This window comes from Chrysochloris asiatica, unplaced genomic scaffold (assembly GCF_000296735.1).
Source record: "Chrysochloris asiatica unplaced genomic scaffold, ChrAsi1.0 scaffold00112, whole genome shotgun sequence".
NCBI lineage: Eukaryota > Metazoa > Chordata > Mammalia > Afrosoricida > Chrysochloridae > Chrysochloris > Chrysochloris asiatica.
Genome location: NW_006408630.1, coordinates 1,933,265 through 1,955,784, shown reverse-complemented (window position 1 = coordinate 1,955,784; position 22,520 = coordinate 1,933,265). Strand labels below are relative to the sequence as shown.

Here is a 22,520-nt window from a genome sequence, read left to right as displayed (position 1 = left end):
CTATGAAAAACTGTGTCTATTTTGATTTATCATTTAAAAACCATCTCTTGGGTATTAACCACAGTAGCTGGCAAAATAAACACTATTATGCTTGCTGAATGAGTTATATGTACCTGTGAGTCATATGCATAGCAATTAAGTTACATACTATGCAATGCACATACAATTACACCAGGAGACAAAAACTAGAACTGGTTAGGTACGGTAACTAAGATTCGTTAGAAAATCTAATCTAGTAACATGAAAAGTTAAGTTTGTATCGCACAACAGAGCTTCAAAAGTTCATAGAAAATGAAACTGAAAGATAATGGAATTTTCCCAAGAACTTTTGAAGCCCCTTCACGTATGGTACTATGGCATCAACCTCCTTTTTGGAGGATGAAAACAAATGGAATATATTCCCCATGTAGCTTCTGCTGGAAACTTAAGATAATAGGAGAAATATTTACAATCATTTCAAATTGTGTACATGGGAATTTTATGTTCAACACAGCTGCACAATGAGTTGATCAGTGGTTAAATTAATGTCTGGTATCTGAGAGTTAAAAGAAATTGATCTCCAGTATAGATTATGTAAACCATCAATTAGAAATTAGTTGTAAGTGTACACTACTAAACTACTAAACAGTCAAAATGAAGGGCAAACTTTACTGGATTCAACAACAAAATACTTGTACTGGTACCTGTAAAGCATTTTTGCTACTATTTTTCAAAACTAACAATTTTCTGTCTACAGTGACCTTTTCTTTGGTACCCTGAAACTATTCTCAAGCAAAGGTCATAGTGATGAAGTATGAGTGTTAAATATTTTTTGCATTCTAATAAAGAAAAACAAAACAGTGCATATTTGAAGCATCATAAATTTAATGTCAAAAAATTTGAATTCAAGTATAAAAATTAAACAACACATGATTTCAACATTAAAAAACATAACACTTCTTATTCAAACAACTATACAATGAATATCAAAACCACAAATGAAGAAGTATTAACTATAAAAACCACAAATACATTAACAACAAAATTAAAATTTACTTTTATAACATATAATTATCAACTAAAATATTTATAGTTCAAGGACCACAATGGTAGAAACTTTTCCTTTTGTACTGCATACAATTTGTATCTTAATCTTTTTGCCTCATCATTTCTTTCTACATAATAGTTGCTTCTGGTTAAACACTCGCTCTAATCTCCATTACAGATAGTGATCCTTGGTAATCAAATCTAGTGTAACCAGTGTCTACAAGTGTTTTAATACTCATGAAATTCTATTTAGTAAAGTTATTATGCGAAAAATTAGCATAAACTACAGGGTTCTAATAGGTACTCAGGAATTAGAATTTCGTATCCCAAACATTTAAAAAGAATAGTAGTTTATTATTCGCCTTTACCAAGAGAAACTACTGAATAACTTTTTAAACCTTGCATTTGCACTAGTTCTACAAACCACATGGTATTCTGAATTATGGCTGATGTTTTACTCTGTTAAAATAAATACACATTTATCCTTTTAAAACCAAATGTGAAACCCGATTCTAAAATAAAACAGAATTTTCATTTACATGCTTTACAAAGACATTTTCATACAAATGTTTACAATATTTTCTTCAGAAGAATGAGGCCTGATTGGAGATATATAGTCGCTGTCCAACATGGCTGCCATTAGCAAATGATATTGTTGGTGACAAGGGATAGCTTGAATAAGAGTAAGGCCTTGAAGTATAAGGAAGCACGCTGGGAGTCCCAGAAGAGAGGGTAGCACTAACAGGGGAAAGACTATTTATTGAGCTGCGACGAAAATTGTAGTCTGTAAATAAATACATGAACAATTATGCTGCACATATTTATGGGTATAAATTTAATTCAAAGTGACAAAGCATTAAAACTATAATCACATTTTAACATAATGTTCTAACTTTCAAAATCCTGAAGATACTATACTGCTGGCAAAGATTGTTTCAGCATTCACTACATGGTAAATCCTGATAGTTTTATCAGTCAGTATTACACATCCTTCATTGACACAATGCTTCAGAGATCTTACAAGAATAAATTCTTGGATGTCTATTGGCTTGTAAGATTTTGGCTCTTTTAGTTTGTTTTTTGGATCATATAAAAAAAAAAGAGAGAAACTCTGATTTATCTTGCTCCACAATGAACTTTCTTTTAAATCTGGTTCTAGATCTAAGGAATAATCCATGAGAAAAGGTAAAAAATAGCCAATTCATATTTGCTTCCTTTTATGAAACTGTGCTAGTCATCAAACCAGCAGTAACATTCACTCCTGAACTGCAGAAACTTTTAGTGTAAAGTAACTTTCCAATATTTCATTATTTAAATTACTACTATATAAACAGTTATACAACTCAACATACCAATGTAACTTTAGAGTCTTACTGGTATCATAAAACAGTAAAAATCTTTATAAAATAACTTCAAGAAACCATTATCAACTTATAGTATAGAAAAGACCTAAAATTAAATCAAATTATTAAAAATACAATTTGAAATATTACTGTTCCACAATAAACATTCATCTTATGTACCAATAATTTCCTGCTTCATTAATTATAATATTTCTAGAGAGTGTATATCAAAGACCAAATTTGTAAATCCTGTACTTTCCAAAAACTCAACTATGTTCTTTAGTGTAAATAAGCCAAGGATGTGACAATGGCTATAAAATGATTATTTATAAAAGTTATGGTGTTATTAGGGATGGAAGAAAAGGTATTAGGGTCATTTAATGCACAGGAAAGCTTCTTTTCTATAATATTTTCCTGGTATTATAAATAAGGTCTAAAACATATATGCATTAACTTAATGTTGTCATGGGGCTTAATGTTAGCCAACAGGAATGAGATCAACTGCAGGAGAGTAAGCTCAAGCAACATCAGAAAGGACCTAGTTAAGAAAACAAAAATGGAAAAAAAAATCAGTTCAATATAGAATTAATTTCTAGAAATGTAAAAACTCTAACTTGAATAATTTTACAATGTTTTTATTTTTATGAATGGCACCATAATGTCAACAAAAGCAGTATATACCAGGAAGACACAAATATATTTAAAGTATCCACGTTCAAAATATTTTCATACAGGATAAGGAACTCCTTGAATCCACTAACTTTTCTAACAATCAAAGAAGGATGATTCCAGATATTCACAGTTGAGTGTTTTTTCTGCTATTAAAGGAATCACCTTTGCATGGAGGATTATAATATTGAGCATGAATAGAAACACTTTCACCCCTAAGATATTATGGAATAATTGTTTTTAAAATAAGTCAGTTCTGAGTCCCTCCCTCTAAAAATTATGAAACAAACACAGTCAATTCCTTAGCTGCCACATATCTTTTATACAACTAGCTTTTTCAAACTTCATCAATGTGGTCATCTACAACACTAATTAGAAGATCACATCTTTTCATAAGTTACATTTGTACAGCTACATTTCTTTACTGATATGTGAAATGGTTTTCAAAGCGAAATCAGCTTTGCTCTGGGGGTTTACATTCAAGAGTTAGTGCAGAGTCTCATGTAGTGTGGATAGAGGAAACATCTTCAAGAAGACTTCACAAAGAAGCTAGCACACTAAGCATTTCCATACTCCTCTACTGAAACGTTTCATTTTAAAATACACTATCAACTGTTAACATTCTCACATTCTGAAGGAGACTAAATTAAAATACGAAATTAAAGTGGATCTTGGTGATTTTTCCTACTTTATTCGAGAAAAAAAAAAAATCCCAAGACACTGCAAAGATTAGGAAATAGAAAGTTTCAGATGACTGGAAGATCTACACTAAAATAATATATATTAGAATCTAAAAAACTAAACATGAAGACTTTTTCCATGAACTTTTTGAAACCATTCATAAATTAAGAAAAGCACCTAGGTAATTAGAAAATACAGTACATTCCAAACTTAACTAATAAAAGGTAGAGTGAAGTAGTAGGATAAACCTAGTAGAATCACATTTTCCTTAGATCATAACAGCAGCAACAAAATATAATTTCCATATCATAGACAATTTTTGAAAAATCAGAAAGCCTTATGAGTTTTAGGAAATGAGTTAAAATTCCTAGCATATACTTACTTGCCCACCCTTGACATTCTTCCCAATGAATATCCACCAGCATATTGTTTCTGTCTCAGACTGTGTACTCACTTTCCCTCTTCTCAAGGGAATGATACAGAGCCAACTTCAGAATTTAAATTTTACATTGTTATTCAACTGTCTTACCTAACATGTTTTAAATCTAGGTAAAATTTACATACAATAAAATGCATAAACCCTATTGTGTTCATTTAAATGAGCTTTGATAACTGTATGTTGTTATTGTTATGTGCCTTCCTGTTGGCTCTGACTCACAGCTACCCTGTATAGTTTCTAAGGAAAGACTGGTAGCTCTGAACCGCTTACTTTGTGGTCAGCAGTCCAGTGTGCCACAGTGGGACTCCAGATAACTGTGTACACCCATGTAAAACTAACACTCAAAACCTAAAAACATGATATAACCCATACCTACTGCCAACCAACAAGTCTCCTTCTGTGCTTTCTAGTCAACAGCCTCCCACTGGAAGCAACCACTCACTAATCTGTATCACATTGAAAAGGTTTGTTTGTTCTCAGAAAATAGAATCCAAATACGTATTCTTCACCTCTAGCTGTTTTCACTCAACATAATTTCTAGATTAATTCATGTTATTGTGTGCATCAGTACTTTGTTACTTTTAATTGTTGAGTAGTATTCCACTGTGGAGCCCTGGTGTGGTGCTGTGGGTTAAAGCACTGGACTGCAAGGTCAGTTTGAATCGCAAGGTCGATGGTTCAAGCTCACCAACTGTTCCTTGGAAACCCCATAAAGGGTCACTATGAGTCCGAACCAACTCAAGGGCACTTAACAACATTCCACTGTAAATACCACTATTTCTTTACTAATTCACCTGAAGGTGAATATTTGGGTTGTTTCTAATTGGCTTGTTCTATTATGAATAAAACATCTATGAATATTCTTGTACAAGTCTTATGAATATATTTTTACCTCTTTTGAGAAAATACCTAGACGTGAAACTGCTGGTTATAGTATAGATCAAGGATGAGGAACCTTTTTCTACCAAAATTTATAGCATCATTTGCAGGTCATACAAAATTATCAAATTAAAAATTAGCCTGCCATATACTTTTGGTCAAACATTTAATCAACTCACCCCTAATGTAATGGGTGAAACTGCGGTTGCCTGTGCAGGGCCAGACCAAATGATTTCTCAGGCCTTAAGCAGCCTGTGGGCCAGACATTTCCCACCTCTGGTGTAGACAGGTATTGCCCGACAGCTGTCCAGTGTGACCATTCTACACTTTTACACATAAAATATAAGAGCTCCAGATGTTCCACACCCTCATTACCATTTGGCACTACCAGTCCTTTTAATTTTAGTCACTAAGGTGAATGTGAAACAGTATGTTATTGTACTTTTAACTAGAATTCCCTGATGACTAATAATGTACATCTTCTTGTATATAGAGTCTGCTCAAGCCTTTTGACCATTTTACCAGAAGGTTTATCGTTTTCATTGTTGACACTGAAAATCATTTTGACTAATCAAATTCTGTTATCAAAATCATAAACAGGAAGAGGTTGAAACCGCTCAAGTTTCTAATCGAAACCACCTGATTCACTGATGAATGACTGGGATAAAGAATGGTTGATTAGTAGATCCTTGTCTCCACAGCTGATTAGAGAAAGAATAAATTAAAAATTGTTGTTGTTTTTAACTGCCTTCCAGTCTGGTCCAACTCATAGAGACCCCCATCCATATAGGGTTTCTAAGAAGCAGTTATTGAGTTTGAACCATCAACCTTGCAGTTCAAATAACCTCTCAGTCCAGTGCTTATCCTACAGTGCTATATCAGGACTCCAAATTGAAAATTAGTCCTCCTAATGAGGAGTCAAGAAGCTCTGGTAGTGCAGTGGTTATGAGGGTTTGCTAACTTCAAAGTCAACAGTTCGAAACCACGAGTTGTTACAAAGGAAAAAGATGAGGCTTTCTGCTCCCATAAAGATTTACAGCCTCAGGAACTCTATGCAGCATTGCTAAGCGTCGGAACTGACTCCACAGCACACCACCACACCAATGGTGTGGCTCTGTGGGTTAATGCACTGGACTGCAAAGTCAGTTTGAACCACAAGGTCGGCAGTTCAAGCTCACCAGCTACTCCTCAAAAACCCTATACTAGGTTGCTATGGGTCCGTACCAACTCAATGACACTTAGCAACAATAAAACAATTCTTCAGAAGGTGTATTGGTATGGCACTGTAAGTAAGCACTAGACATTTGAACTGCAAGGTCAGCGGATCAAACTCACCAGCTGCTCCTCAGAAACCCTACACAGGGTCACTATGAGTCAGTACTGATTTAAGGGTACTTAACAACAACAACAATTACTCAGAAAATACTATTTCCAATTCACCAAGCTGAAAATTTTCATTTTGGCAATCTTCTTCAAAAACAAGGTTGAGTAGAAGTGTCTCTCGAAAGATATGAGGACAGAAGTAAAGCTGAGAATATGCTAAGGCCTCCACCCCTCACATTTCAACAGGTGGCTCTGCATTCCTTTGTTTTTATATGCTAAGATTTTATGTGGTGTAAGCTTGAAGAAAAGGTTCCTTTGCAAAAACACAAAAAAGCAAAAGAAGTTTGAGAATTATTGCTCTAGTGTATCACTGTTGCTAAGTGCCTTCAAGTCAGTTCCTTCTAGACGCATGGCGACCCTGTATAGGGTTTCCAAGCAGTGGCTGGTGAGTTTGAACTGCTGACCTTGGGATTCAAACAGACCTTGTGCTACAGTGCTTCTCTTACAGTGCCACACTCTATTGTATTATTAAAAACATCATTTTGATAAAACTATTTATAATTTCTCCTTTCTATCTTGGAATGAATACAAGTATTTTCATAAAATAAATTTAATCTACATAAAGAACAGACAATAGGGTTACTTTGTCTGTCAATTCTTATTGACAACTGTATGAGTATACCTCATTTTGTTCATCCATTCATCAGATCATAAACATTTGGACTATTTACACTATTTGGGTATTATGAATAATGTTATTATGAACATTCATGTACATGTCTTTGCATAGAAATATGCTATCAATTCTCTTGAAGAAATACCAAGGAATGGAATAATGAGGTACTATGGTAATTATATGGAGTCCTGGTATGGCACTGTGGGTTAATGCGCCAGACTGCAAAGCCGTTTGAACTGCAAGGCTGGCAGTTCAAGCTCACCAGCTGCTCCTTGCAAACCCTATACAGGATAGCTATGGGTCGGAACCAACTCAACGAAACTTCACAACAACAATGGTAATTATATGAGGCACCTTCAAATAGTGTGAAGAAAAACTAAATTAAAAGATAATGGAATGTTCTTCAAATTTTTGGAAGTCCCCATGTATATTTAACTTTCTGAGGAAGTAGCAAACTAATTTCCAAGGCAGCGGCACTTTTTTTCTTTTTTAAGTTTTTATTGTGAATTGAGTGACAGTTTACATGGGAGAACAATTGGCTTTACACCATAGTTTCATTGTAATGATTACAATCTCTTCCGTGAGTCATCATTCTACACTATTTGCTGCCATTCCCTTTGTTTTGTTTTGAGGGGGGATGTAAACCAAAACACTCAAGAATATATAATCATTTAAACAATCAAAGAGTGTACATTCTGTAAGCCTGCCTCCTGGCCACCAGCACTCAGTCCCTCTCTTTCATGAGTCTAGAGTCCTCAACTGCTCCCTCTCTCCATATCCTCATCTCTGCCTCCATCTCTGGTGTTGCTGCTTCTCTGGATAGGGTCCCACATTCCACTTGGCAGCTGCACTATTTTACAATAGTATGTAAGGGTGTAGCACCTGATCTTTTCATCTAGGAAATACATTTCCCAGACCTTTAATAAACATTTGAAACAATTCTTCAGATTTCTATGAGATCTTTAGTGAAATTTTTGAAAAAAATTCCTATTTTACCATTTTCTTATTTAAATTTCTAAACAGTCAATAAACACAACTGAAAGTATTCTTGCAATGAAACAGTTAATTTCAGCTGAAAAATAGTTTTAGTTTGTTTCTTTTAGTTTGTACTGTACGTTCCCAGAATATAAAATATGACTGGGTTCAAATCTAGAGATAATACCACCCTGGCATGGCACTATAGGATAAGCATTAGACTGTAAACCACAAGGTCATTGATTCAAATTCACCAACTGCTCCTCGGAAATTCTATACATGTTGACTATGAGTCAGAACTGACTCCACAGTACTTAACAACAACAAATAGAAATGCACATTTATCATTCTATACTTTCTGTCCTTGCAGCGACAATCAATACCTGAGTGATGTAGGAGACAGTTTTTTCAGAATTCCTTATGTAAAAAGAAAGTATAGTAAAAAAATATTATAAAGCAACTTACAATCTAAAATACATTTTAAAATCATTAACTAGAAAATGATAAAGAGTAACTTTTGGCCATAACACATTATCATCAAATTTTCTAAGTGGCCACAAGTATGTTAATATTACTAATGGATAATAAGACCTTTACTAGATGAGAGAGAGAGAAGAGGAAGGCCTGACTGCTTGATCAGGATGATGTGTGAACTCCCAAGCCTGTGAAGTGGTCAGCTGGCCCAAAGTGCAGGGAAGCATGCATGAACTCCCCAAATTACAGCTAGTACCCATTATTATAAATAGCTGTAAAAAAAAAAAAAGTTATTTTGGGGGGGGGGGGGGGGAGTGAGCATTTATTTCTCTAATTTTCTTTCCTCACAAACTCATTTCAACTTCAGTAATATTCTTTGCTAATGTACAAGTTTAAAATTTTTTTTTTTTTTTAAATGCAGGGCTGTAAAGGCACAGAGTGGTTGGTTTACAAAAGCTTACACGAGTGTGCTTAGTTTCAAAATGAGGAGGGTAAGGTAGAATCCCCACTGAACAATTTTCTTCATGTCCAGATGGATCTAGTAAAAGGGGATGAGGTATGATGTTGATAGGATTTTATGATTCAATTGTGAATAATTATTTGCAGGATTAATTGTGACTGTCACAATTGTAATTGTAGAAGATGTGTAACTAAATGGGGGTAGTAGTTAATCTTTCATTTCAGGAAAAGATGATCCCAGGACCATCAAGAAGGTAGATCACGAGTGGCGCATAAGATCCTATCTAGAAAAGCAGCGACAATGCGGCGACAGCAGAGAAGGTGGCAGAGGCAATCTGATGGAAAGACAGCGCAATAGTGGGATTCAGACCCATGGGCTGAATAAAGCTGTGTGCCTGTGGGCAAGAAGTTGGCTTGTACAATATGCCCTGAGGGCATTTAAATGAATATAAATTTTTTGTTTTGTATGTGTACATCAAATATTTTCATTTTGTTCATCTGTGAAATTAAGATGCAAAAGGGAGAAGCCACAGGGAGCAAGTAGAATAACTGTTGTTGCAGGGAGGGGACTGTAATCGTTGAGATGAAACAAAATGTATGACTGATTGAAAGTAAAGTTAATGATCTTGTCTGTTAACCTTCTTAGAATATAAAGTTAAAATAAGCAAATAAAGGAAAACTGCTGTTGCCTGTGACTGCTTTCTTTTAGAGTACTGGTTAGTTAGTTCTCCATTAGTTTATTTTTACTATAATATAATAATGTTTCTTTCAGAATCAGTTTTAAGAAAAAAATCATCTGTTGTTTTCAAACTCAAGTATTTTTTTCAATTTACAAACATATTTCCCCAAATAATTTTGAATGAATGATTTGGGTTTTGTTTTTTTGGTAAAACTTGGAAGCTATATAATAAGTATCAAAAACACAGAGCTTTGTCACACTTCTTTATTTTTTTTTTTGAGAGAGAGAATATTGCTGATTCATTCTAAATTATACATATATATATATGTATATATATGTTATAATTTAAAATTTGAAAAGGGAGGGTCACAAATTCCAGAATATGCAAACTAATGAAGAGTGACATAAAGCAGATCAGAGGTTCCTTGAGTAAGAGAATAACAAGAAGAGTGGATTATAAAGGGGCATCCAACAACTTTTGGGGTAATAGGAATGCTTACTTTTTAATTATGGTGATAGTTCTGCAGATTTATACACACATATCAAAACTAATCAAACTATATACATATACACGACGTATTTTATTATGCTTCAATTTTACATCAATACATTATAAGACAGACAAAACCTAAGTGTTCCTAACCCATTATTGCCATTACCATTGAGCCAATTCTGACTCACAGTGATGCTATACAAGATTTGAGACTGTACATCTTTACAGAAGAAGACCATTTCATCTTTCTCCTGTGGAGTGGCTGGCTGGTGGTGAAGTGCTGACCTTTGTTAGCAGCCCAATGCCTAATCCACAGTGTCACCAGGGATCCTAACACCACACTCTTTACAATTCAAATACCTCAAAGCAAGAATCCCCTTAGGCAAATAATCATTGGGAAAACATTTAGGAAAGATGGATACAGAAACTTAACAGGTTGCTACTACTATGACTTAGTATGTAATATAAATCAACTTTCCAAACATAGTACAGTTTTTCTCAACTGCATTTGACCTCAGCCAAAAAACCTAAACCTGTTGCTATCAAATGGATTCCGATTTACAGAACTGCCTCATCAGGTTTCCAAGGTTGTACATCTTTATATCATTAAACAGCTGTTGGGTTTGAACAGTTGGCTTTACAATTAGAAGCTGAATACTTAACCACTGTGCCACCAGGGCTCCTTTATTAAGTCTTAGAAACAGTTACTTCAAGGAACATTTATGAAAATCAGCTTGAGAAGAATTTTTTTTTAATTCAACTTAATAAATCATCCTAGGCTTGTTTTTACTTCGTTTCATCCAACAGAGCATAAATATTAAATGTTTATAATGAATTCTTAATGATGACAGTATGTATCAGGGAAATACTAAAAACATTTTTTCAAATATTTTGAACACAGCAATTACCAACTCAAATATCAAGACATAAATATGCAAAAATGAACTCCAGGACGACCAAATGTAAAACAGCAGGTGCATAGCTATATAAATCAGGCCTCAATGCTTTCCTCTCAAAGATGATGCAGTCTAATTAACCACATCTAGAGTGTCCAGTTTACTATCTGCATTATGCAGTTAATTAGAGGTCAAGTTTCTTTTAATGCTAACTTTCAAAGCATTCTGAAAAGGTAATACAGAAGCCTATGGGGAGGAAAGTTATGGTCTCAGCTGCAGCATTCTAGATTTCAGTATAGCTATAAAACTGCAACTTACTACATAAGCTATCTTAGCAAAAGTGAAGAGATGATTAAAGCCCGAGAAAAGAGCAACTTTTCAAGTTTCACATCTTTTCGTAAAATTAGCCCCAGTTGTTAATTTGAACTGCAAAAAGTTGTAAGACATGTAGTTCTGAAACTGGCATCATATATTTATATTTTTATGCTAAGATTATGACCTTTAAAAATTAGCATACAATTGACCCTTGAACAACAAAGGTTTGAATGAAGTGTTGGGTACACTTAAGTGTGATTTTTAAAAAGCACCATATGATGCTAATCATCTCCACAAGAGCAGTTATCTCAAAACTGCATATTAAGTAAAATGTGATCCCTCAGAGTTCACCAGTAGTTTTCATAGTGTTTACTGCTATACTGCCAATACCATGTCAAACCTAGTATCACTGAGTCAACTCTCACTCACAGTGATCCTGTATAGGGTTTCTGGAGTGGTAAATCTTTACAGGAGCAGACAACCTAATCTTTTCCCATAGAGAGGCTAGTGGGTTTAAACTGCTGACCTTATGATTAGCAGTCCAGTGCTTATCTTTCAGGGCAACCAAAGCTCCTTGAATAACATCCTGGAACCCATGCAAAATGTCACTAGTGATGGGAGTGCTCCCAAGAAGCAGAGAAAAGACAATACAAGAAAAAGTTGAACTGCTTGATATGTACTGTAAATTGATGTGGCTGCCTGTCATTTCAAAATAAAAAGACCTAGCATAAGGACCATGGTAAACACAGAAAAGGAAATCTGTGAAGCCACAGCTGCAGCTACACCAGCAAGCATAAATATCTTATACTTTCTGAAAAATAACTTTTTATCTCATATTGTAAATGCATCTCTTATTTGGGTGCAGTTTATAATACAAAAGGGCTTCAAAAAGCTAATGGAAAAATGTAACTGAAAGATAAAGGGAATTTTCCACAAACTTTTAGAAACCCCTTCCTACACAGAACATATATGTGCTAACTGTTTATATTATTAGTAAGGCATTCAGGCAACAGAAAGGTATTCACAGTTAAGTTACTGTAGCGTTCAATGCTATACAGACTTTATTAAGTGCTAGGTAATATTTTAAGTGCCAAATATAAATAACAACATAAGGTCAGCTCATCCATGCAATAGTTTTATAAAATAAACACTATTATTGTTCCCTTTGTAAGAAGTAGAAACTGGAGCACAGAAAGAAAATGTAACTCGAGGACACAGAATATAGTACATGGATTTCTACCTAGGGAACCCCAACACTCTTCTTGTCTCTACATATAAAAAAAGATTTCAAGATAGTAAAAATCTTTACTAAAACTACAAATTATCTCAGCTTCCAACTAAAGCTTATCCTTTCCAGTACCACAGTAGGTAAAAAAAAAAAAAAAAAAGGGGGGGGGGGGAAAGTACTAGAATATAGTATCTTTACTTAAAATTACACTAGTAATATTTTTTCGTTTAATAAGGCTGAAAAACTTAAAGTCACAGTTTTAGAGATGTTTGAGAGATGCTGGATAATCTATATCTAACACACTCAGTCAACCAGAGTTATTTTACAATACTATCCAATACTATCAGTTTAACAACTTAGTGGTTTACAAAGCACACTAGCATCTCAACAGCTGAGACTGCCCAGAAATATAGAAACCATTATAACTTTTTTTTAACACTTTGCTAAACGAGTCTGTAATTAACAAGATTATAATAAACAAAATACTTTGTAAGAATACATTAAAAAATCTTCAGCACTTCTTACAACCACAAAAAGAAAACTTCTTTGTAAACTAAATATATCACTTGTTATTGCTAAGAGACTTACCTGTTTATTTCCTCCAAATTCTTCTACACAGGTCCAGGCTGAAGAGATTGTGTTCCCTGTCTGTAAGCAGTGGAGACAGAAAATAATTGAGTCTTTAAGGATGATGTTACCCCTATCTTGGAAGTGCATGGAATCCTTGATCATTTTAGTTAAAAAATACTTTTGATCAAGTAAATAGGAAAAAAACATTATAGCAAAGGAAACAAATGGCAAACAGTTGTTTTTAAAGTTCTGTAAGGATGATCAAAAAGAATGGTATTTTTATTTTAATGAAAATTCTGAATTAATACATAAATTATTAGTTGGTCTTTCCAAGAAATAGTACCCTACTAATAAGATAGACAGGGGGTTTAAATATAAATGATATTGACAAATTTTTGACAAGCCAAAATAACTTAAGTGAATTAAAAAATATATAAATGCTGTATAAGATATACACAGCTTTACATATGGAATATAATTTCCTTCCTGTATTAAAGAGATAGATGTCTAAAATAGTAAATGTTAAAAAATACGTTTCTGGTTAAGAGCTAAACTTTCTCTATTTGAAGTCTAATTTAACCATAAACAAACATTTACTTTAGTAGTTATCACTCTGCATGTCTCAAAGATTTCTGGTAGGGATGTATATTCAACTCTGTATGCTAAGAAACTGTGCATAAAATAAAGTATAAACAAATATTTCATGATTCAGAGATGATCAACAGAGTTTTAATAAATTTTATTTTTAAATAACTATCTTAAAATTATAAAAAAAATCGACAGTATCTTTTGATTTTTACATGGTTAACTAGGTAATTTCAATCAGTCTTCCCAGTGAGAATTTAAAAAGGTAGCCAGTTACTTCAAACAAAAATATCTATTCGAAAGCCCCGAGAACTACCAAGATGGGACTATGATCTTAAATAAGAAGGAAAACTCAAGGCGTGTACAACTTTGGGATCTGTAATTCCCAATTCCCCTAGAAGGGACAGCCAATTCCCAAGAAGCGATCTGAGAATCAGGGAAAGATGGCAATAGACAGACATGTTTCTGAGGCTAAGAGACCAAAAAACATGAGAGCTGTGAAACTACTCATTGGCCTACAAACACAAGAAGGCAACAATTTAATAATAAAAACAAGACAGAAATAGGCCAAGTTTAACAGAGACTATATTCAATTTCAACTCTTCTCAATCCCTATTTAGATAAAGGAAATGTGGGCTTGCTGATACTCTTGGGCCACCTTTCTGAAGCAAACAATTTATCTTCTATGAATACAGATAATACCATGCTAGCCTTCAAATTATATCCACAGCTTTCCATATATAATCTTCAATCAAAACTAATCACGAATATAGGAAAAAAAAATGTGATTTAAAACAAAATAAACAATAGTCAATAACAGATCTACAGAGACTTTAGGTAAACTTTTTAGAACTTCTAAAAACTAAGTTTTAGAAGACAAAATACAGACTGAATATACAAAAACACAGAAAATACAACACAAACAATAGTGTAGTGGGTTACTAGTTGGGCTACTAGAACTGCAAGGTGAGTAGTTCAAATCTACCAGCCATTTTGCAGGAGAAAGGTGAGGCTTTCTGCTCCTGTAAAGATTCACAATCTTGGAAACTCTATACACAATCACTATGAGTTGGAATGGACGCCACAGTACATAACCATCAGCAACAAAAACCACAGTTAAAAGGTCTAACATGGGTAACCGCTCCTCACTTAATGACATGCATGGCTAGATACCAAAAGCCCAGGTCATTATGCAAAAATTGACATTATGCAAAAATGGAGGATTTTTGGTCATTTGTTTCAAACTTTAATTTGTCTGAGTAGGTGTACCATAAAGAGAAAAGACGAAAAAAAGAGGACAAAATCAGTATGTGAAAACAGAAAGACACAGTGATCTACAGATTTTTAGAAATGGTGAAAGTCCCAAGTGAAATAAAAACTAAGAAGATGACACAAAAGTCTATTATAGTAAAATTCCTGAAAATCAGATACAGAGAAAATCTTTAAAGCAATCAGAAGGGGAGAAAACAACAGTTTACAGTCAAAGATTTCTCAAGTAGGCTGACAGCTGACTTATCAACAGAAACAATGAAAGCCAAAAGCTAGTAGCTAAAGGTTAGTAATTGCCAAACTAACAAAAATTACCTTTCAAAAGTTAGATGAATTAAAGACATTCACTGATACACTATACAGGGTGACTAAGAGTCAGGACCAACTTGACAGAACTTAACAACAATAACAACTGACACAAAAATTGACATGTTATTGTAGGGTCACGATGAGTCAGAATCCACTTGGTACACAATGATAGCATTAAAATTTAATTCAATATCAAATAAAATCCCAGTGAGTTTTTTCAAATAGAAATTAACCAGACTTTTAAATTCCTATGGAAATGCAAGGGTCAGCAGAGCTAAAATAAACATTAAGAAAAAAAAAGTGGGATGATATACTCTACTGAGTATAAGACTTCACATACAGCTATGCAATTAAGATAACTGGTACAAGAACAGAAATAGATCAGTAGAAGAAAACATACACACACACTGGATTTATGCTGAAGGTGCCACTGCAGAGGTGCAAGAAACAGCAGACCTTTCAATAAATGGTTGTTGTTGTTATGTGCCATGGAGTCAGTTCTGACTCATAGCAACCCTGTACAGGATTTCCAAGGCTGTAAATCTTTACGGGAGCAGAAAGCCTCATCTTTCTCCCACAGAATAGCTGGTAGTTTCGAACTGCTAACCTTCTGGTTCGCAGCCCGATTTGTAACCACTACACTAAATGGTACTAGATTTAAAAAATATATTGAGGAGAAAAAAAGAACTTTGATACCTACTTCCCAATTTTAATAAATATAAAAAAATTAAATCTCTTTAAGATAATACAGGAAACTTTTTTTATCCTGGGACAAGCAAATCTTTCTTAAGAAGGACACAAATAATATAAGCTATATAGCTGTAATAGAAAAGAATGATAAGGTTTAGAACTTATGTTTGTTTGAGTCCTGGTATGGCACTGTGGGATAATGAAGGTCAGTTTGAAGATTGGTGGTTCAGATTCACCAGCCGCTGCTCAAAAACACTAAAAAGGGTCACTATGAGTTGGAACCGACTCAACAGCATTTAACAACAACAAAAGAAAGGCAAGGGAACCAGGAGAAGAAAGTATTTACAACATGTATAGCTAACGAGGAGTCCTGGTGTGGCTCTGCAGGTTAATGTGCTAGACTCCAAGGTCAGTTTGTACAAGGTCAGTGGTTCAAGCTCACCCAGCTGCTCCTCGGAAACCTTGTGCAAGGTCACTATGAGTCAGAACCAACTCAACAGCACATAACAACAACAATAGCCAACAAAGGGCTTGTATCTACTAAAGTACTAAAGGAAGACAATCTAATAGCATAAAAGAACAAGAGTCAAGAAGACACTTCAGCAAGAGGATATTCCAATGGCCTATAATCAATTCTACTAAAAAATGCTTAATATTATTGTTATCAGCAACATTAAAAGCATAATCTCCATGAGAAATCAATATATGCTAACCAGAATTTTCATATTTTAACAGCTGGTAATACTCAAATGTTTGTAGGACTGTGGAACAACTGTAACTCCTACAAGGAGCCCTGGTCTTAAAATGGCTAAGCACTAGGCAGCTAACAAGAAGGTCAGCAGTTTGAACCAATTTGCTGCTCCATTGGATAAAAGATCAGGAAAACTGTTTTCATAAAGATTTCAGCCTAGGACCCACTACGGGGCTGTTCTTCTTATGTCCTGTAGAGTCGGTATGAGTCAGAATCAATTTGTTACTCAATTATGACAACATACAAGGGGCTTCAAAACATTTGTGAGGGAGAGGCAGTAAGATGGAGGACTAAGCAGAAAGGCCACATATAAAACCAAATGAACCAGGCACAGATGATAGCCTTCAGATGACAGGATAGAGAAATGGGATGAATGCTTACTAGGTGAGGAAGCTGAACAGTGTGGGAAAAAAAGAAAAAGAGAGAGCGAGCCAGACTGGTGACCTGTACCAGCAGACAGGATGAAGCATGGCTATCCTAAACTTATGTGAACAACTTAACAGACAAGACAGCGGTTTGGTGATCCAGAGGCATATTGGTTATTTGTGGTGGTAAAGATGAAACTTTTTTCTTATTTCCCACACTCCCCTGGTGACCAGAAGCGTGGCCAGGCCCCATCTGCATACACCCCAAGCAAAGTTCCCATTCTTCCAGGGTTGGAGCTGTACAATGTTGAGCCCCATCAAAATGAGTTGAGAGCTATCTGCATCAACCATGGATTGCATTCAAGTGAGCCCTGCTCCAAACCTGAAGGGCCAGTCCTGGCCAACCCTAGACTAGCTCTCACTAGGAGAAAGTGAACAAACCGGAGAAAAAAAAGAGACAGGTGACCTGTGGTATTCAGACAGACATGGCATAGCCATTTTGAACATTCATGGATGGCTTTTTAAATGCAGGTGGCAGCTCTGTGGTGCAGATGCATACCACTTACTGGCAGAGAGAAAGGGGCAATTTTTTTTTCTTGTACCCCACATTGCCCTGGCAACTGGTACCCTGGCCACCACCACCCAATGAAGCTCCTACTCTCAGTGGTAAGAAACATAGTTGTGAGTACCATCAATGTGAATAAGGAGCTATCCACACCAACCCCAATGCCCACATTCAACTGAGGTCAGCTCTAGATCTACAGAGCCAGTTCTAGCCCAGTTCTTGCCCCAGTAGTCCCCTGGGATGGAAAAACCTTGAGCCCAACTTCACCAACTACTTCTGGATTGGGGGCTCAGAACAGAAAACACCTAGCCCTACAGGAACTCCATATAAGACTAAACTTCACTGTCTCATCCCTTGCCCACTTACCCATATAAAATCATTGGATGGCAAGAGCCTCCAGTTTTCTCTCTGAATTTGGAATCTGTCCTGGTTTTCCCCTTTCCTTGTTTTTGTTTATTTTCTTATCCCTCTTTCTCTTTGCTTTCCTTTATTTTCATTTCCATCTTTGTTTCATTTTATCTTCCTTTCTTCTGTTTCTCTCACTCCCCCAACCTCACTTTTATTTATTTATTTATTTTTGACTCTTCTGTATTTTTCTTTGGAGTCCTGGTGTGGTGCTGTGGGTTAATGTGTCAGACTGCAAAGCCGTTTGAACTGCAAGGGTCGTGGTTCTAGCTCACCAGCTGCTCCTTGGAAATCCTACACAGGGTTGCTATGGGTTGGAATCGACTCAACAGCATTTCAGAACAACAACATGTATTTCTTTACAACTCTTCAGTCTATTTTCTCTTTTACTCATCCCTCTTCCTAACTGTGTTTAGTGCTTTTTCTTTCTTCTAATTATCTTATTTTTCTCTTTGTGGTTTATTTTATGTTTTCTTCCTCTTTTCTCTTTTTTGGTTATTATATTCCTTTTCTAGCAGTTGCCTGTTTTTCCCCTCTTCTTTACTATTTTCTTTTGCCCCTACTGTTTGCTTGTTTCTTTATTTACTTTTTTCCCCCTTGCTTCACCCAATGGGCCACAGCAAGCATGCCCATACAGCCTAGTCACAAATGGACCTTCTGAAGTCCCACCTACCGGGCTACAGCCAATTTGTTCTTGTTATTATGTGCCCACTCAAAGTAACCCCATGCACAACATAATTAAACACTGCCCCATCCTGGGTCAACCTCACAACTGTGGCCATGCTTTGAACCCACTGATGCTGCCACTTTGCCAATCCGTCTCGCTGGGGGTCTTCCTCTTTTTCTCTGACCCTCCACTTTACCAAACATGATATCCTTCTCCAGCGACTGTTCCCTCCTGACAATATGTCCGAAGTATGAGAGAAAAAGTTTGACCACCGTGGCCTCCAAGGAGCACTCTGGCTGCACTTCTTCCAATACAGATCTGTTGGTTCTTTTGGCAGCCCATGACACTTTCTATATTCTCCAACACCATAACTCAAAGGCATCAATTCTATGGTATTACTTAGTCACTATCCAGCTTTTGCATGCATATGAGGTTATTGAAAATACCATGGCTTGGGTCAGGCACACCTTAGTTCTCAAGCTGACATCTTTGCTCTTCAATACTTTAAAAAGGTCATTTAATTTCTTGACTGCTGCTTCCATGAGTGTTGATAGTTGATCCAAGAAGAATGAAGTCCTTGACAACTTCAATCTTTTCTCCATTGATAAGAATGTTGTTTACTGGTCCAGTGGTAAGGGGTTTTGTTGTCTTTACATTGAGATGCAATCCATACGGAAGGCTGTGCTCTTTGATCTTCATCAGTAAATATTTTAAGTTCTTTTCAGTTTCAGCAAGCAAGGTTGTATCATCTGCATATCGCAGGCTGTTAATTAGTCTTCCTCCAATCCTGATGTCACGTTTCTCTTCATATAACCCAGCTTCTTGGATGATTTGCTTAGCATACAAGCTGAATAAGTATGGTTCAAGAATACACCTGGTGCACATCTTTCATCATTTTAAACCATTCAGAGTTCCCATGTTCTGTTGGAACAACTGCCTCTTGGTCCATGTACAGATTCTTCATGAGCACAATTAACTGTTCTGGAAAACTCATATTTTGCAATGTTGTCCATAGCTTGTCATGATCCACAAAGCGAAAGCCTCTGTGTTGTCCATAAAGCACAGGTAAACATATTTCAGCAGCCAAACCCACCTTAAAACTGAGCTGCACAAACAGAAAACAATGCACATGCTTCCATTCTCTAATCACACCCACCAGGAGGCACTTGGCAAATGCTTAAGAACACACATAAACACAAATGAAACACCACACTGTCTTGGAAGCAACAGACAATTTCCATTCACATAAAAAAAGAAAATAGAATGGTTCAACCAACTGACTGAAAGACAGAGAGAGAAAACATTTTTGAGAGGAAAAAGGCATCGGAACTCTCTGAAAAAGAACTCAAGAAAATGTTGCATAGGTACCTTCACATGATTGACAGAAAGGTGGAGGAAAACATGGAAGAATTCAGGAAAGTGACACAGAAACAAGCAAACAAAGTAGATAAAAAAGAATTATAGATAGCATGTTGTTGTAGTAGTTGTTAAGTACTGTGGAGTTGGTTCCGACTCATAGCAACCCTGCACAGGGTTTTCGTAGCTGCAAATTTTTATGGGAGCAGAAAGCCTTATCTTTCTCCCATGGAACTACTGGTAGTTTCGAACTGCTGACTTTGCGGTTAGCAGCCGGATTCATAACCACTAAGCTACCATAAAACCTGCAAATAGAAATCTAGGTATTAATACTAAGAAAAATCCGGAAAAGGCCCAAGATTCATGTAGAAAACCATAAAGAGGAATAACATGGGTGAATGGAATTCCAAAACAGGAAGAGACAAAGAAAAACACAGACGAGATAGTCAAAGAGCTGTTGAAATAAAACTTCACTAACATCATGAAAGACAAGATAAGCACTTGAGACACTAAATGAACCTCAGACAGACAGATCCCTAAAGAAAATAACCAAGATATATCATAATCAAACTCCAAAATCGAACACATGGAAAGAATCTTGAGAGTAGCCCAGGAAAATGAGAATTTATTTACAAAGGAGAATCAATAACACTAAGCTCTGATTTCTCAGAAGAAACCATGCAGGAAAGAAGACAATGGGATGACATATAAAATCTCTGAAAGAAAAAAATTGTCCCTCAAATACAATGGCAAAATTAGATAAACAGAAATTAAAGGAATTTGCAACACCAGCTTTAGAAAAAATGTTAAAGGGTGTTCTTTGGATAGTGAACCAATTACAGCAAACAGCAACCTAAGATTAACATACATGATAACACCACCCAAAATCCAATCCAGATATAGAAATATTTAAAGTAAAACAAACTTACAAGAGACTAAAAATAGGGAACCAGAGATAACTATCTATAATTAAGAAAACCACAAAGAACAACAACAAAAAAAGGTGGGGGGGAGTATACTGACAGTATTTCCAACTGTCTAAGAAATCAAGTAGATTTCAAAATAAAACAGTCTATTTCAAACTGAGAAAGAAATTCATAAATGACAGGGTAATCTCAAAAAAAAAAAAAAAAATTACACATCCCTATCACAACAAGAAAAAGAAATGCCATAAGAGATTTAGTAAACATTAAAATAAGAACAATGAAGAAAATGACAAGAGAACTCACAAACAAAATGAACTCAGCACATAAAATTAAGTCGAACAAAGAAACCAGCAGCATATTTAACAAATTAAAAACACCAAAATTCACACATAATCGATAATTATATCAAATGTCAATGGATTAATTACAAGAGGTAGAGAACAGCAGAATGGATAAGAAAACAGGATGTTTCAGTAGTCTGTCTATAAGAAACACACCTTACACACAAACACGGAAACAGGCTAAAAAGTCAAAGGATGGAAGAAAATACATCAAGGTAATAGCAATTAAAAATAGCAAACAAAAGACAAAGAAGTTTATCTCATGATAAATAGATCAACTGAACTAGAGAACATAATCAAAATAAATGCCTAAGCTCCCAATGAAAGGGTTTCAAAATATATACCTCACATTCTAATTGAAAAGAGGAATCCTAGTATGGTGCTATGGTATAATGCGCTGGAGCAGAAGACTGGTTTGAACCACAAGGTTGGGGGTTCAAACTCACCAGCTGCTCTTTGGAAACCCTATACAGGGTCGCTATGGGTCAGAATCAACTCAAAGACACATAACATCAAAAATAATAGGAGATGCGGAGCCTCTACAATACATAAGACTATAGGTAGAAACCAGAACCACATCCAGATCACCAAAGATGAGAAATCTCCACTTGAAAGGACGAGCTGACCAGCCTGGAGCAGTGAGAAGAACAAAAGATACGTCTAGAATGAAAGATCTACAGGAAAAATACGAAACAATGGAGGCATATGGACTGTTACTACAGGAACAAATGGGTCGCTTCCCTAGGAGACAATGGGGTAGTTGGTCAGGTTCTACCAACGCAGGCCCCCTTCCAAAACTGAGACTTGGTGGAAATGCACGCTCGGATTGGTGACCACACACATCACCAATGGAGAGAAGTGGAGTAAAGGCAGCAATGAAGCAGCGAGCTAAGCCTTACAATATTCAGTTGCCTTCTGTGGGCCCGGTTGGGGACCTGGTTGGCAAGCAGTGTGAGGAGACCTGAGGACTCCTGGGCCCAGAGTCAGTGACGTGGCCACGGAGGACTCAAGTGGAGAATGGAGCTGCCGGCTGATAGGAAGAGAGAGCATGTCACAAGAACACCCACACTTGCAGATGGTACCCACGTGACCGGGACCGGATGACTGGATGATCAGAGCTCAACCAGGAGAAGAAAGAAGGGGTGGGGGGAGGAAAAAAAAAAAAA

General features: G+C 35.8%; 1 protein-coding gene across 2 annotated transcripts in view; it reads right to left on the bottom strand.

Annotated features, from left to right (window-relative positions):
* Positions 1-849: 849 nt before the first annotated feature.
* Positions 850-22,520, bottom strand: part of RBM46 (RNA binding motif protein 46) — a 74,251-nt gene continuing 52,580 nt past the window's right edge. Inside the window, exons 5-6 of one of the 2 annotated variants that reach the window (XM_006867904.1) lie at positions 13,144-13,203; positions 2,751-2,907 (exon numbers count right to left, since the gene is read on the bottom strand). In XM_006867904.1, the coding sequence (XP_006867966.1) occupies positions 13,148-13,203 (56 nt within the window). In that variant the 3' untranslated portion in view covers positions 2,751-2,907; positions 13,144-13,147. Of the gene's footprint in view, positions 1,811-2,750; positions 2,908-13,143; positions 13,204-22,520 lie in introns of those variants that run through there. The other variant, XM_006867903.1, reaches the window with a different exon arrangement.